This window comes from Drosophila guanche, unplaced genomic scaffold (assembly GCF_900245975.1).
Source record: "Drosophila guanche unplaced genomic scaffold, DGUA_6, whole genome shotgun sequence".
Classification (NCBI taxonomy): Eukaryota; Metazoa; Arthropoda; class Insecta; order Diptera; family Drosophilidae; genus Drosophila; species Drosophila guanche.
Window position 1 is genome coordinate 5,174,158 of NW_022995745.1, and position 17,158 is coordinate 5,191,315.

The 17,158-nt window shown below is 52.0% G+C and overlaps 1 protein-coding gene across 3 annotated transcripts in view; it reads right to left on the reverse strand.

The window, feature by feature from the left end:
• Window positions 1–1,032: 1,032 nt before the first annotated feature.
• The window catches only part of LOC117580937 (transcription factor hamlet), a 46,959-nt gene continuing 30,833 nt past the window's right edge, over window positions 1,033–17,158 (reverse strand). For 2 of the 3 annotated variants that reach the window (XM_034267720.1, XM_034267718.1), the window contains 3 exons: window positions 9,024–9,485; window positions 8,636–8,941; window positions 1,033–4,519 (listed from right to left, as the gene is read on the reverse strand). In XM_034267720.1, coding sequence (XP_034123611.1) covers window positions 1,476–4,519; window positions 8,636–8,941; window positions 9,024–9,485 — 3,812 coding nt within the window. In that variant the 3' untranslated portion in view covers window positions 1,033–1,475. Of the gene's footprint in view, window positions 4,520–8,635; window positions 8,942–9,023; window positions 9,486–15,641; window positions 15,739–17,158 lie in introns of those variants that run through there. The other variant, XM_034267719.1, reaches the window with a different exon arrangement.

A 17,158-nucleotide genomic window follows, 5' to 3' on the forward strand; every position in this document is an offset into this window, starting at 1 on the left:
ATGTCTAGGCGCAAAAAAAGAATTATCGAAAATAAAGTAAACTAGTGGGGCACGGGACAGGGGGCAGGGTCAGGGTCAGGGTCTGGGTCAGGAGACTACTTCTGCTCAACGAAAATCGAATAAAATTAATAAACGACAATCGGGTGTCAGAAGTGGTGGAGGGTCGAAGAGTTTTTACAAGTGCTCGCCCCTTTCGGAGCTCTAGATTTACTACACAAAAATGTACATCGATAAACAAAAAAAAAAAAACATATCCTTCATTCGTTTCATACACAAACACACACGCATATCGCATATGCGATCTCCACTATACATATATAGTTATATATATATATATATATATATTATATATAATATTCATATTAAGTTAAGTTTTAGAGTATAATTTTTGCTTATTTTTGCGGCTCGCTGGGAGCCTGAATTTTTTGTCGTGGTTGATTTTTGTTTCTCGGTTACCCCTTTTTAGTTTTTTTGTTTTTTTGTTTAGTTTTTCCTTCTTTAAATGTAGTTGTAGTTGTGTGTGTGTGTGTGTGTTTTTTTTTTGTGGGGTTTTTCAGGGATTTTCTTGGTTTTTGGTTTTTGTTTCTCACCCTTTCTGCTCTTCATATACAAATCCATTAGCTTAGGCCTAAAAATACACTGGAAAATGTGTGTCCACACGATTACTGGCTACGCGATTATCCTCGCTCTCCTCCGCGATGACTTTCGATTATCCATCGTGAGCGATACATACATATAAATATACAATAAACTATCCATCTAGTTTTTAAATTACAAGCACAAAAAAATTGGGTGATACAAAAAAAAAAGAGATATTTCTATATATTTAGAGGGTAAGTACTTATGATTTCACTTTCGTTTCGTTTCGTTTCGTTTCGATTTGTTTTTTAGGGGTTGGAAAAAAAAATTGGAATCTTTAAAATTATATTACATAACGGTTATTGCTTTGGTATTAAATGCCTCTGGTCGTGTGTATGTGTGTGTGTTGCCTTTTTTGTTGTTGTTGTTGCTGTTGTTGTTGTTGTTGTGGTTGTCGCCTTCAAGGAGCTTGGCTGAGTGCAGCTGGCGGTGTCTCTCGTGGGGTGCGGTGGCATGGGGGCAATCTTTTTGTAAAAGTTGCAGGGTATCCGTGGCGGCTGCTGCTAACCGTAACTTGATGTCAACCTGGGGGCAAGGGATAGGGAAGGACTCTATATACACAGGACATGCAGTTGTGGACATCTTTAAAAGATGCGCGACATGATGCGACTGCGACTGCTGCTGCTCGCCAATTGGTGAAGCGTTGGCGGCGGTGCCGTTACCAGCGGACCCTGCAGCTGCAGCTGCGGATGGGGATGCGAGAGCGTTGGATGCTGATGTGGATGTGGATGTACCGCATGTAGTGGCAGTTGTTGCAAATGAGGGTGTTGGTGTGGATGCGAGTGTGGATGCGAGTGTGGGTGTTGGTGTGGCGCGCTGCTCCAGCTGCTAAAAAGTCATGCCTCCTCCTTCAGCGAAATGGGATGAGCGTTGAGGCTGGAGGATGCATTCGAGTCGTTGTCCCCGCTAACGCTGCCCGGCAGCGACAGGTTGTGGCCCCCAACGGAGACTCCAAACTGTGGCGGATAGCCGACAACGCCCATGGGGCAGCTGGGCGACAGCTGCGACTGCACGGGCATCTGCTGCTGCTGCTGCTGCGACTGCTGCTGCGACTGTTGGTGCTGCTGCTGCTGCTGCTGCTGTTGGGCGGCCTGGGCATGCTGGGCGGCTGCCTGGAGCTGCTGGGCGGCGGCTTGGGCCGCTTGGGCAGCGGCTACGGCATTGGCAGCGGCTGCCGCCTTGCCCTGATTCACCACACACTTGCGCATGTGCTTCTCGAGGGTGGAGGGGACGCTGAAGGGCATGTCGCAGAAGCGGCATCGATACACATCCTTGCCGGTGCGTCCGTGCGTCTTCATGTGGCGGGTAAGCTTCGAGCTCTGGGCACAGGCGTAGGAGCAGAGTTCGCACTTGTATGGCTTCTCGCCCGTGTGGCTGCGTCGGTGGACCGTCAGGTTGGAGCAGTTCTTGAACACCTTGCCGCAGAACTCGCAGGTGTCGTTGCGCTGGCGACTCTCCTTCTTGAGCAGCGGTCCCTGGATGAGCGCATTGGCGCCGCCCAGGCCCAGCGGCTTCAGCTTGAGGTTCTCGAAGAGCGCCTCGTTGCGGTGCAGGGCGGACATGCCCCACCAGTCGCCGCCGTCCATCTTCATGCGCTTGCTCAGCTCGAAGGGATTGGGGAAGGGATTGAAGAGCGGCACCTGGCCGGGCCCGTCCTGCGGCTGCTGGAACATGTTGCAGTTCTTGGCGAACTCATCGCGCAGTCGGAGGGCGGCCACGGGCAGGCCGTTCATCTTGTCAGCGCCACCCGCTCCCGAGCCAGAGCCCGGACCGGAGCTGCCGCCACGATTGTTGTTATCGACGGCGGCCGCGGCGGCTGCTGCAGCGGCGGCAGCTGCCACGGAGGCGGCCTCCTTGCGGCCAGACTCCTGCAGCGCCTGCTTGTACGCCTCACTGTACTGGGCAATGTTCGAGAGGCCGAACTTGTCCATCAGCTCGCCGACCAGGGAGGTGGCGCCCGAGCTGGTGGTCTTGGGGCTCTGGCTCTTGCCGTCGATGCGGTTGCTCACGCTGAGATCCTCGGCCTTGTAGTCCATGTCCTCGCAGTCATCCAGCTCGTCCTCGTCCTCGTCGTCGCCCTCGCCCTCGCCATCGGCATCGGGATCGATGTCACCATCGGGATCATTGTCCCCATCGGCGTCGCCCATCTCCTCCTCGGACTCATCCGGATTCGGATCCTCATCGTTGTCCGCCTCGTTCGTCTCCAGCGAGTCGGCATTGCTGCCATCGTCCGGGCCATCCTGTCCATCCTGATCGTCGCCAGGACTGCGATGCACCCGCATGTGCTTCATCAGCTTCTGGATGTGCGAGCACTCAAAGTCGCAGGCGGTGCACTTGTACGGCTTCTCGCCCGTGTGCGTCCTCTGGTGGATGATCAGATTGTTCTCGAAGCGGAATTTCTTGTCGCAGTAGCTGCACGCATAGCAGCTGGCCTGCTCCGCAGCGCCCCCTGCAGCTCCTGCTCCTGCTCCTGCTCCAACTCCCACCTGTCCCAGGTTGAGGCTGCCCTTCGATGGCGGCGTACTGGCCGACCGCGGCGTGCTTGCCAGCGCGAGGCCCAGGCTGCCCAGGCTGCCATTCTCGGAGCCCGCATCGCCGCCGCTCTTCTCGGGCGGTGTCAGCGAGTGGGGACGCTGGTGGTGGAGATGCTGCTGCTGGGGTATCTGGGAGGGCGATGGGCTCGCAAAGTGCGGCGATTGCTTCTGTCGAGGACTCGGCGAGCTCGAGTTAACAATGCTGCCAGCTCCAGGGCTTGTTGTGCCCGCAAGCTGACGCAATCGCTGCGAGTAAAAATCCATCTGCTGCGGTTCCAGCTTCAAGGAGCCACTTCCTCCTCCTCCACCCACCAGACCAGGCGTGGTGGCACCTCCCGACTGTTGTTGCTGCTGCTGCTGCTGCTGCTGCTGCTGCTGTTGTTGCTGCTGTTGCTGCTGCTGCTGGGAGCTGAGCGACGGCGGTGGCAGGGCGGCGGGTGGCACGGAGCCACGCTGGCTGCCGCTGCTGGAGCTCGAGGGCGGACGCGGCTCGCCACTGGCGACGGTAGGAACATTGGCGGACACCTGCCCGTTGGCATTGAACTGTGCCTGGGCGGCGGCGGCGGCTGCTGCCAGATTGAAGCCGTGATGCCGGAACTGTTCGCTCACCAGCTGCTCCATGCGATAGTGATCGGCGGGCGAGGGGCGGCCATGGCCGAACAGTGGCGCCACGCTAGGAACTACATTGCCCTGTGCCAGCGCCGGTGGCAGGGGCATGCGCAGCAGCTGGAACGGATTGGCATGCATCGCCTCTGGCGGTGCCAGCAGCGGATGATGCCGCATTCCGGCGGCCATTGCCGACGCCAGATTCTCACGCTGTTGCTGCTGCACTCGTTGCTGCTGCTGTTGCGCCGCCTGCTGCTGCTGTTGCAACTGCAATTGTTGTTGCTGCTGCTGCTGCTGCTGCTGCTGGGGGGACGAGGCGCTGATGCTGACATTGCCGCTGGCGTGGATGCTGCTGGTGCTGCTGTTGCTGCCGCCGCTCGTGTTGGCCAGCGATGCGGAGGATGTGGAACTGACGGAGGTGGACATGGAGACGGCGGCGACACCCGCTCCAGCGGGGCTGCTGCGCTTCAGCGCCGCCTCGGCGGGCTGCGGACTGACGCCAGCCGCAACGGCGGCAGCGGCTGCTGCAGCGGCTGCAGCTGCGGCCAAAGCGCTGTTGTTGAGGGCGGCGGGTGTGGCCACAGTGAGTGTGGCTGTGGCTGTGCCTGTGCCTGTGGCTGAGGCGCCACCAGTGGCCTCCACGTAGATCTTCACGCCGTGCGAGTGCTGGACATGCTGGATGAGGCGCCACGCGGATGTGTAGCGGGTCTTGCATGTGGAGCAAGTGTAATTGCTGGGCTCTGCAACGAGATGAAGGGGGAGAGGAGAGGAGAGGAGAGTACTGTGATTAGTGGCAGAGTCTAGACCGCAGAAATATTTGCAAATATTAATTATGTGTAAATTTGGGCAGGGTGTGGGAGGGGGGACATGTGTCTGCGATGCGGCGGAGATTGCCAATATTGCGGAGGATATTGCCACACCGACACGTGGGGCACGTCCTGCGTCCTATGTCCTGCGTGTAGTTTTCGTTGCGGTTTTGTCGCGACATTTGTAAATTTGCCATTAAACATGGGGCACGCTCGGCCACCACCCCGCAGCCACAGACAGCCCAACATGTCACATCCTGTGGCAAGTGGCAAGTGGCAAGTGGCAAGTGGCATGTCCTGCCAGGGGGACGCAACAGATGCGCCAGCGGGCAAAATGAGAATTTATGAAAAATGTAAAAATTTCTAATAAATAAAAATATATAAAAAGCGAAAGGCGCTTCCTAATCGAAGCCGAAATGGAACCACATGTCGCCAGGACATGGCGGTGGCCAAGGTGTTAATGCTCAACTATTGCCGCAGGGGGAGGGGCAAGGGGAAGGGGCGTTGGATGGGGGATGAGGGATGAGGGCAGCAACTACCCCCGAACGATGCGCGGCGACATTCTCTGCATTTAAATGACGCTTTAAAACGGTTTGCTGCCAGCAAGAAAAAAGGAAAATTCCCAAAAATATATAAAATAAAAATTGAAAGGAAGAGGTAGAGGAGGAGGAGGAGGAGGTAGAGCAGTAGTGGAAGGAGCAGCTGGAGTGGGGAAAAACGCCTGTCGCGCACGAGACACTGCCACGGGGTTAAGCAGGACACGCATTCTCCACACTTTTCCTTTTTTTTTTGTTGTATTATTTTTGTGTGTGTTTTTTATGACGTTACGCGCGGCAGAACGAAGAGCAAGAAGCCAGCAGGCAGCAGGCAGCAGGCAGCTTCCTCTGTCAAAGGTGAGGCATGTTGAACATGATTTTGTCGCGACCCTTTTCGTGTGTGTGTGTTGCGCAGAGGGGATCACAGGGATCACGGGGATCGACTGGCCCCGCATGCCTCCTGCCGCACGTAGCGTAGCAGGAAATGCAAATGAATCTGACAGACAATTCATCCTTCGGCTTCATCCCTTTATTATTGTGCCAAGGGGTTGCGCATGATCAGCAGCAGCAGCACACGATCCCTGCTCGCATATACGTATGTATAGACCATCATCATTATCATTATCGGCATAAAAAAAGAGGTAAAAGTTGTCGAAAAACATCGGGCATTTGATCCCCGATCAGAGCCCTTCTTCTGACCCGCGTAAAGCACGCGCCAAAGAGGATGCGCCTGCCTGGAAGGCGGGAAGGTGATGTGTTCCTTTGTTCAGCGAGTGCCACGAGCTCTGATTCTGTTGCTGTCAGCTGCTCATCTCAACTCAGAGCTGGGAACTCAAAACTCTGAACCAGAGACAATCCCTGGCTGCCTTTGCCGCTGCTTTGCTGGCGTGTGGAGTAGGAGGACCGACTCAAGTGACCGTAAGGCGGAAGCTGGTGGCAAACAAAGCCATCAAGTTGCCACAGGAAATGGCAAATTGACCGCCTGCTTGTCCGCTTGGTTGCCTGCCAGCACCCGCTCCCGCTCCCGCTACACGTTGCGTATGAGCGATGCGGAAAACGGCCAAAAAGGAGAAAAAAAAAAAGGGTTCCCCTGTAATGGGATAATTGTTGCAGCTTTGCCAACTGTCAGCATCCCGGGGGCCATGAACACATTTGCATGGCTCTTGCTGGGAGATGCGAGGCGAGGCGAGTCGACCTTTTGCTTAAGCCCTTGGCTGTATCCTTTTCCGCTTTTACTCTCTCCCCATGTGGCACCACAGACACAGACAAAAGGAGCCAGCAGCTCTAATCCTTTGAGGCCGAGGGAAGGACGTGAAATTGCATGAGCTCTGCGCATTAGCCATTGATTCGGAAGGAAAAAAGCAAGAGCAAGAGCAAGAGCCAGGGAGGGGAAAGGTACACTCTCTGTATGAGGGGATCCCATGTCCCGCGTGTCCCGGGGTCAGTTCTCTCTTTTTTTGTTGTTTAGATGACACTCTGGCTTAGTGCCAGCATGAGTCAATAATTGAATGGCCCGATGCTGTGGTTAAAGCCGCATCTATGCATCTCTCTGACCCTTAACCCTTTTGGCGACCTTCACTCGAGCCACTCGCTCCCACTCCTGCCACCATCACTGAGGGGGGTGCTGGGACGAGTGCTGATGGTGTTTCATTGTCATTGCGGTCGCGACATGCTGTGTGCCAGCGAAATTGATAATTAGCACTCACACTGCCACTCACATTTGCTGCTGTGACTCGCTGACAGGTGGAACAGCGAGGAACAACGTGGAAGAGCGTGGCAGAAAGGCAAAACAGGACATGTTGCAGCATTCGCAAGCGAATATCCATTTTGTTGACAGTTTGTTCGTTTTATTCATTCACGTTTTTTTCTGCTGTTTGTTGCTTTTTCTTTTTCTGTTGTCCAGGATCAGATCAGACGGACAGATGGATGGATGGATGGATGGATGGATGGATGGGTTGGCTGTTTGCCTGTTTGCCTGTTCGGTTGCCATGGCATGGCGTGCCCCTTGGCCTCGCTCACTCTCTCTCTCTCTCTCTCTGTCTCTTCACGTTTATAATTACCAAATGGCCAACAATGAATGGCCCTGGCAGGGGGGGTGGGCGTCAAAGGAGTTGGGTTGGACAGCCAACACAGCAAAATAAAACAGAAAAAATCAAAGAGAGAGAGAGAGAGAAAACAATGCGTAATTAACGCGGGGATCCCCCAGTTGTATCCTCTTCCCATCACTTCTAGCTGTTTTGTGTGTGTGTGTGTGTGTGTGTATCTGTGCGTCGGATGGCTGTCAGTTGTCGTTGGTCGTTTCGCTGCTCCTTCATCCATTGTCGGAGTCAAACAACTTTGTTGTATTGTCACTGACTTTTGTGTTTTGTTCTGTTGTGTTTTTTTTTTTTGTCGTGTTCGCAGAAAAGTTCAAGGGTTAAACTGCTGCTCGTCTGCTACAAGCTGAAGCTGAAGCTGCGTTGACCGTTGACCGTTGACCACTCTGCCACGCGACCGTTTACCTGTGCATCTCGATGCCTCTGACCTCTGACCCACGCAACGCACACAAAACACAAAACACAGAGAGCGCGAGCGAGATCATGGCACGTGTCCAGCTGCTAAAAGCTGACCCTTTCCCTCGCTGTTTCACTGTGATTCTTCGCCCGCTTTTGTGCGTATGTCAAGTCCAGTGTCCGCAGTGCCGCAGTGCCACAGTGCCACATCCTTTGTCCAGTCAAGTGGCCAGCATCCCCCTACCGTGGCACATTCCTTCGCCTGTCCAGGCGGCGTTCAAATTGCCCTCGAGGCACAATCTCACTGCTAGAGAGAAGCTTTGTTTTGTCCTCCACTCTCCGCTCCTTTGGTCGTGTATTTTTATTGCTGTCTTTGGCTTTTCATCATCATTTGCATTGAAATGTCAAAGTCAAAGGGTAAGGGCAGTGGCAGGGGCAGGGGCAGGGGCATGTTCATGGAAGTTCAACTGCAAATGGAAGATGACAGTGGGGGTTGCCCTTCGGGAAGCTTCGATTGTCCCTGTGTCCCTGTGTCCGAGTGTCCCTGCCTCTGCTGCTGCTGCTGCACTCTACTCTCACTCTCTCTCTCTCTCTCTATCAGAGAGTTGCTGCTGCTGCTGCTGCGCTTTGATGTCCGTCCATCCCAGTGGCCGCATCCGTATCCGCACTGCTTTCTGCTTCCTTCTTTTTTCACTCTCTGTTTTGCTTTTTTGTGTGCTTCTCGGACGTACTGCAGCTGCAGCTTATCGCTGAGGGCCCGCGGCCCGATCAGCATTGCGACTTATCCACTGTGCCGCCCCTTTGTGTGGCACACACATCAAACACATTTTTTGCCCAGCTCCGGCACATACAAAAATTGTTCCCCATCTCTCCGCTCTCTGGTCAAAACTGTCGCCCGCGAACTGGACTGGGTGGCACTTTGTGAATTTTAATTTTGCCACCCAAATATGCGGCAAGAATGGGCACGACACGCACAGGAGGGGGGGGGGGGGCAGTGTACTTTGTGGCATGAGGACACTCACCTGTGTGGACTGTGTTGGCCTCGGCATCGACCAGCTCCATTTTGGGCCGCTTTGCCAGAGGCTGGCAGTCGGCAACGGATTGCTCCTGCTCCTGCTCCTGCGATCCTGCGAGATGGGGCATATCCTCGTCAGGGGCATACGGCTCCTGCTTGACCTTGGGCGTGTGTGGATGCTGCTCCTCATCGAGCAGATCGCAGCTGCTGTCGCCGCCCGCCTGCCGCTCAATGGCCGCCGGACTGCCGCGCATCGATGCCTCGATGGTGGCTGCCGCCTCGCTGCTGTCCTTGGGCGTTGTGTTGTCGTTCTCTGTTGGGGGGGGAAAGAGCGGGAAGGAGCTGCGTCAGTACACAGAAGGAGCTGCAAGAAGGATTCTCCTTTGATGACTCACCGTCAACGAGGCGCTTGGGCGTGCTGCTGGCACCATCGGCCAGCAGATCCGCGGGACTTGGTGGCGGGGTGTGTATCCTGGAGCCGCTGGCTGTGCTGCTGGCTGCCGCCGCTGCAGCTGCTGCTGCGGCAACGGCCGCTGCTGTGGCAGCCGTGGCACCAGCACCACCACCACCACCACCGCCGCTGCTGACCACCACGGATGGTGCGGACTTGCGGCCTGTGATGGGTATGGCCGAGATCGAGGGCCGGCGATTGACGAGGCTCAGGGGTCGTCCCTCCTCCGCGTCACGGTCCATTTGAGGACCCTGCGTGGAGCACTGGCCATAGTTCTCCTTGTTGCACTGCAGCACCTTGTGCTGGATGAACTTGACAATGTCCGAGAGGGCGAATGCCTTCTGGCAGGCGCCGCACGTGAGAATGTCCTGTGCGGCAACCGCATCGTTCTCTGTGGAGTCAGAATCTGCAAGGAGGATGGGAATCGGCTTAATGGTTGCTCTCGCTACACTTTCAGTTCATAAATATTCCCCCAATTCCGCCAATTGGCCAGACCCGTTTTATGGCCCATCGAATGGTGGGCCATCAATTCTGGCTTAATTCCAGAACGAAGCAAAAGGAAAGGGAGCGAAAGGGAAGGGGAAGGCACACCAAAGGAGGATGCCATTTCGGCGGAATGTGGCATGTGGAATTGAATTTACTGTATCCTGTCTCCAAGCTATGGTGGGGATGGCGGGTTGCAAGGAGTTGTCTCTAATTTAGTTCCTTTGCTGCTTTGCCTCTTCATTTTGTCACTTTTATGGGGCCATGTCCTTTGGCGGCAGTTGCGAGACTTTAATAATCACAAGCACCAATTCTGATGCAATTTTCCAACTAATTTATCGACTGTTCACCGATAACAGACATATTTATCGATAGTTTCGTTTTGGTTAATTGCAAAAACTGAAACCAGGACAACCCTCCGCCTGCTGCAATTTATTTACATATGGACAGGGGGGAATCGCTCTGCCTCAGTCTTTGTGGCAGATAAGCAGACACGACATGCCGCATGCTGCATGCTGTAAGCAGTCTAAGTGGGGGAGGGCAGTGCCCTGTGTATGCACTTTAATTTATTTGCCTCTGAGCTGGGCCTTCCGCCTTCCGCCTTCTGCCTAAATGCCACAAACAACAATAAAAATGCTGAACGCTGAGCGGAGGGAAGGGGAACTTCAGCGGATTTCAGGCCGCACTATTTGCATACACATGTGTGTGGCAGAAGGGGCGCCAACAGTGGTTCGGTTCATAGATTTTGGTGGTGGGATCGATTGTGCATAGTTTTGCCCATAAATTCCAGTGGCTCAGCCCAAAATTGCTTCCTCCTGCAATTAATTCGAGGCGCAATGAACTGATTCTTGCCACTGGCACAGAAGCGACTGCTGTTGTCATGGCGACTTATCTGCCCCAGAAATTAGCAACACCAGCAACAGCAACAGCAACAGCAACGAAAACAAGGAAAGTCTCGCAATATATCCTGCGGCTGTCCTGGCAACTTTTGTGTGTGTGTTGGTTTTCATCGATGGAACTTGATTGACCGAACACAAAAACTTCTGGGCAGAGCCACAACCCAAATAGAACGAGGACACCAGCCCCCCGGGGGCCACCGTCCGTTTTGGCACAACAAAACTTCAAATCGAAATCTCACACAAGTTTTTCCATCTCCTTTGCTTTCCCTTTGTGGTGGAGAATATTTTTTATTGTTCCAAGATACACACATATATATTTATGGGTCTATGGGGTCTATGATTATAATGAGCTTTAATCAATGTCCAAAGGGGGAGGGAGCTATCGATGTCACACACTCAATTACCGCATGTCCTGTGTCCCACTGCCAATCAATTAGGAAATATATCTATGAATTATTGACTCCCTGTCGCGCCTGCCACTTGTCCTGCCTCCACCCTCATGGCTTATGGCTCATGGCTCATGGCTCATCCCTTGTCCATTTTTTATGTCCAGTTTGAAGCAATTTGCGGTTTGGCCCGTGGCCTCTCTGGGTTCCCTGGGTTCCCTGGGTTCCCTGGGTTCCCTGGGTTCGCCAAACAATAACTAATGCGCCCTAAGCATTTGATCATCTCTCATGGAACTTTGCCATTGTCCGTGACCGCACACACTGACTTTTTCCTCTCTCTCTCTCTCTCTCGCATATATATTTATTTTCCTTCGTTTTTTTGTTGTTATCAATTGATTGTTCGTCCCGTGCTCTATCCTGGAGGGGAGCTGACACGCATACATGTGACACGATGTTGTTTTCGGTAATTTTTGCTGATTGCCTGGGTCTGGCCACAAGTTTTCGCTTCATTTCGATTTGATTCGGTTTTCCTTTTTTTCTTAGGTTTTTTTTTGGTAAAAAAAAGAGAGAATATGTTTCCCTTTTTTGATGCTGATTATTATTGAATTTATTGATTGGCGATCATTGGCGTGAAATCGATGCGGCCTGCAATTGGCCCAGAGGACAGAGGCAGGGACCCGGCCTACCTGGTTGTTTTTCTACCTGCCAGCCGCACGTAGGCGTAGGCGTGGCCAGAGACAGTGAGATGGACACGCTGGCACAGTGGCACAGTGGCACAGTGGCAGGGGGGCGTTGCCTGCTATTTGCCTAAGCGATTAGATTAGATGTTTGTCCAGAGATTAGCCCGAAAGTAGGGGTTAAGGGTGGAGTCCATGAGGAGTCCATGAAAGAACAAAGACAGCAAAATACTTATTGACAGCCGCAACAGCAGCGACAGCAGTGGCATGCAATATTGCGCCGCCAGCTGAAGAGGGTAAGCCGTTAGAGCAGCTGGCCAGAGGAAAATAAAAGGTGAAAGGGTGGTGCTGCTGCTATTTGTGGAGCTGTCAAATGTCAGACAGCGGTGCTGACAGTCCGCCTGACACAAGTGTCAACAGCACCAGGACCAGGCCACTGCGAGCGAGAGTTTTTGTCTCTAAGCCAGAGCCGTGGCCAAAAGTCATAAATTGCATTAGCTTTTGGCATAGAGGGAAAACCCTTTTCTTTCATCTCCCTAATCGAAGCCAAAGCCGGCGACCCTTGACCAGATTGAATTGAGAGACGAAACATCAAATATATTTCCAGCAGAGTGTCATAACTGGTGGCTGTCGCATGGGGAAACGAGTATTTATTGTATTTATTGATGCTGTGTGATGTCATGGGCAAACTGCCTTTCCCCCCTGCTCCCTGCTCCCTGCTCCAGCCATTCCTTCGGGATATGTGTAATTAATTCATCCACCCTCTCGGCTAGCACGGGGATCCCCTTTTTGGCTGGATATATTTATAAATTGAAGTGCCGTCGATTTGTTAGCCGCGTCTCTCGGCTTAACCGAAATATTTACGAGCTGCTACTAGGGGGGGGGACCTGGGACAGGGACGAGGACGAGGCCCATTCACTGCATTAGATCCTGGATGGAGCAGCAGCCCTCAAAGTAGCACAATTAAGAATTAACATATTAATAGAAGTTTTGCGCAAATTATCAGCAACAAGAAAATATGAATCTCCCCATAGTCAGAGACACTCCTTCGGCTCCCTGCCTCCCTGCCTCCTTCCTTCCTTTCCTTCCTTCCTGTGTGTGTATTTTTGTTATTTATAACATTTTCATGTTATTGAGTGGCGAGTAGTTGGAGGCGTGGCGAACAGAAAACAGAAAACAATACGTTGATTGTGCTAATTTATGCCCCCATTCGTGGCACAATCCACACAAGCAGGACAGCAAGACAGCGTCGAAGGATTTGCTTTTATGGCCAAAAGGTTGTGTGGCAGGAGGCCTTGGCTGGTGGGGAGTGTGGGTAGGGGGCTCTATTCTAGTGTGTATAACGCCATAAAAACCAGGCAGAGAGCCGCAAGCCACATGCTCGTCGGCGCTGCTTTTAGGTGCTTCTGTCCGCAAGGGAAAGCCAGATGAAAAATGGCGTCACGGCCACAGCGAAAAACTGGACCAAGTATCGGATGGAGTCAGAGAAGGAAAAGGAATCGTAGCTCAAGTTTTGCTCCAGAATATGTTGGAGGCAATGGAGGGATAAACAACTTGCAACCACTTCAATCACTACAAAAATTTTGCCACACACAAAGGCAGCAAAAGCATTGATATCCGCGAATGGGAAACCAATTAATATATGACGCCAAGTGCTGCTCCACTTCGTTGTCTTTTGGGTTAAATAAAAACACAACAAAAGGCCCTCAGAAATGCTGTGTAAATATTCGAAAAAATGGGCCTCGGCCTGGGCCTGGTGTGTGTGGTTTTTGTTTTTTGCTGGCCAACTCATTTAAAAAACACCAAAAAACAAAAAACAAAAAAAGGTTAAACAAATTCGAAAATTCTATACGTTTTTTTTCTTGACAGATAACAACACACTGTGTGTGCGGGGGCGTTTGTGTGTGTGTGTGTGTGTGTGTGTGTCCATTACCCACACAAATAAGCAATAAGTTTACTTTTTTTCTTCTTATATTTTTCGGTATTTTGACAGTGACAAAGCGACGTCAGCAGCAGCAGCAGCAGCGCCACAGAGCGCGGGGCAGCTGGTAAAGTAAAGTCGACTTAATTTGTTTAAACAAATTACACACACACACACACACACACACACACACACATGTTTGTATGTATTATCAGCGGAATGGAAAGGTGTTTAGCAGCTGAAACTATAACAAACACAGCAGAGCAGGGGAGACTCCCCGTGCCAGTCCCAGAGAAACTCCCACATAAAGTACTGCCACTGCCCATATCCCGCCACAATGATTCCTGTTGTATGTTCCTCGCTCTCTCTCTCTCTCTCCCTCTCTCTCTCTCTCTTATCAACGGCAAAAGGCCCTTTGCAAAGTGTTTTAGCATACAAAAATTTGGTTTTATTTGCCCAATGTCCGCCCCGAGCTGTTCCGCTCCTCACAGCTGGAGCTCTGGTGCTGGTGCTGGTGCTGCTGCTGGAGCTGGAGCTGCAGTGGTGCTGCGGTTGAAGCGTTGTGGTCTGCTGTGGTTCAGTAGGGTGGCAAAAGAAGCGGTTAGCCAAAAGCTAGAGCGCTGACTGCTGATAACACCCGCATATGTGCGTTTGCCCCACGATTGCACGATTTGGGGTTTTGGGAGCGAAGAGGGAGAAGTGCGGACACAGGGCACACGGGTAAGGTAACGCGTATCTGGACAAACAAACAAGCAAACAAATGAACAGCCCAGCCAACGGACCCCGAACCCATACCCGTACCCGTACCCGTAAACGTAACCGTGGCTATGGGCATTGGGATATGCCATGCCGCCAGGTTGAGTGAATGAGCCATATGCAAATATGGGCGGCAGCGGTCGCGGCCTGGAATCAGGCATTAACATTATGGTACATGTGTTGTCGTGTGTGTGTGTGTGTGTGCGTGGGGCAAAGCTGGACACACATGGCCAACTGATAAGCCCAAAGGAAATGGGAACAAGGCAAAAGACACGACTACAAAAATGAAGTAAAAAAAAACAACCCAAAAATAAACCAAAAGAAATGCTCAATAAAATTAGGAATACAAAATTAAAATCACACAAATAAATAGGAAAATTCCTAGATTCCTGCACTTCCTAGACAACTCAACGATAGTTTTATGCAAATGAAAGTGCTGCAAAGCTAAGCCTCAGGACTGTACCGCTCTGGGGTGACGGGAGATCGCCAGAGCAGATTGCAGTCAATGTGCACTGCACCTTTGATGTGGCGACCATCTGTATCTGAGAATTCTGTGTCTGCTCTCCGGAGAGTGTTCTGGACATGGGTCTCTCAGCGAAAGGAACCGACTGGGCTCTGTTTGCCCAATGCCAATGCCACAGAATGTATCCATTGTTGTGCGTTGTGCGTTGTGCGTTGTGGCTGAGGTACTCTCATTTTTTCGTTGATAAGACATGTGGTTTGTGTAAGTTTTACTTTTTGTCGCTAAAATATTTGTATTTGTGTTTGTGTTGTGAGGCAAGGTGCTTCGAGGTGGCGGAGTGGGGCAGTGTGTGTGTTTTATTTCCCGAAAGTCAACGACAGCCAGAGCCACAGCCAGAGCTACAGCCACAGCCACGGACATATGTAAATAGCTGCGATCTATATACGAGTGTGTTTGTAGGTAGGCAGAGGGTACGGTAAGGTAAGGTTACCCCTCGCTTCTGCAATAAGTAGGTCTACGTACTCCCCATCGGCTCAGGCTGTGGGACCATGGATGTGTGTGGTTGTGGGTGCGGGCGTTGGCTTTTGCTGTTGTTGTTTCGCTTATCAAAAATTGTCCGCACATTTGCCTGTTGTATCTATTTGGGGAACCACAGAGGCAGAGAGACACAGAACAGAGTCAGAGTCAGAGACGTAGCACCGGCAAATGATTAAAGAGAGAGAGAACAGAACAGGAAGAAGAACACACGGAGCGAGTGGGGGAGTTGGTATGTTCCAAGAAATATTTCCAAGAAATTCTGCGGTTATCTGCGTCCGTGCTGGGGGACACGACGATACATGCGTTGTGTTTTTGTCGCTTATTGGGAAATGTTCTCGGACCGATATGATGGTATCGGACCTCCAGCCCCAGCAAGCCAATTCTTCACTGGAGCTCGTAGAACCCCCACATGGTAGGGCTATATTTTGATGGACACTTACGACTCAGCGAACGGAATCCATGATCCTCACTGATCGACAGCATTTTGTTGTACATTTTGTATGGCGGCTCCTTCTGCTCCACAAAAAAAAAAAGAAAAGCAACGAAGGATTTTCGTTTTGTCTTTTGTTTTTTGTGTTTTTTCCTTTTTGGATTGCTTTTCGTTCGATTAACACATCACAAATTGTTTTGTTTTTAATAATTATACAAAAAAAAAATTGTCTTAGTTGTTGAGGCACTGGGGGGGGGGGGGGGGGCACACGATCGTAGGTAATCCAATTGTCCTGCGTGTGGTGGGAGCTTTGAGCGAATGTCTCGTTTCGGAAACACTTTCACGGGCAGGCGACACGAATCGGTTTCAATCGGTTAACGGTTAACGGTTACGTTTCTGTTTGCCACAAGGATCTCAACTCTCCGTTTTTTCGAAGGAAGCGCATTTGGAAGGGCAGAGCGCGTGTGTTGTTGACCCCTCAGAGGCTTCACGTGGACTGACAATTCGATGTCTTCCTGTGACGGTCGTCCACACGGTCGAGTCGAGGTCTCAGTCTCGGTCTCGGTCTCAGTCCCAGTCCCAGTCCCTCAGGGCACGGTCCTTCCTCTCCCCACACCCCTCCGCTCTGCCCGTATGCGTGTCTGTGTGAGAGGCTGTGCTGCCGACGCTAACGCTAACGCTGACAGAGGCAGCAGCGGCAGCAGCATACGTTTTTTTTTTTATTGCTCTGGAAGTCCGGGGGCATCGGCAGAGGAGAGCGACAACAAAAAAAACGTGTGGTAGCCACCACTACACACACGCACACACATGCAGAGGGGTTGCTGCATGCCACTGCCACCGCTGCTGCTGCTGCTGCTGCTGCTGCCGCTACCTCTCTCTCTCACACTCTCTTTTGGCTGGGCATGTGTGCGTGCTGCGAGTGGACCTCAAGGAAACAGGGGGATGAAAACATCTTTGGACCGACTGGCCGTCGCTGTCAGCGCCAGCAGCGACTTCGACTTCGACTTCGACTTCAGCGTCGCTGCCCTGCGTTGGCGCTCTCTCTCTCTGTCTCTGTGCTCCCTGACCACCCCCCTCTCTCGGGAGTTACTATGCTCTACATATGAGGACCGTCCGTCTGCTAATCGCTGCCCAGAAAATTGAGTTGTTGCTGCAGCCATTAGACGACGGATGGTGGGGGAGCCACCACAGAGGGTTAAAAGAACTAACCCAGAAAAGAGTGACAGCGGCAGACAGAGAGGGAGGGAGAACGAGTTAAGAGACCAACATACAATGACCAATGGCAGTGGACGGCCACGGGCCAAGCCAAAAGGGCAGTTGTGCCCATCCATTGGGGATGGCCAGTGGCCACACGAAAGCAGATGGGGAAAGGCCTTCAACGGCACCCAATGGAACAGGCCAAATGTTCCATTTAGAGCTCTTCAATTAAATAAATCAGCTTGCAGTAGTTCAAAGAATCGTTGGGAACAGTTTTTCACATACAGCTATGAAAGCATCATCTAGATATATCTTCTGGATACCTCAATC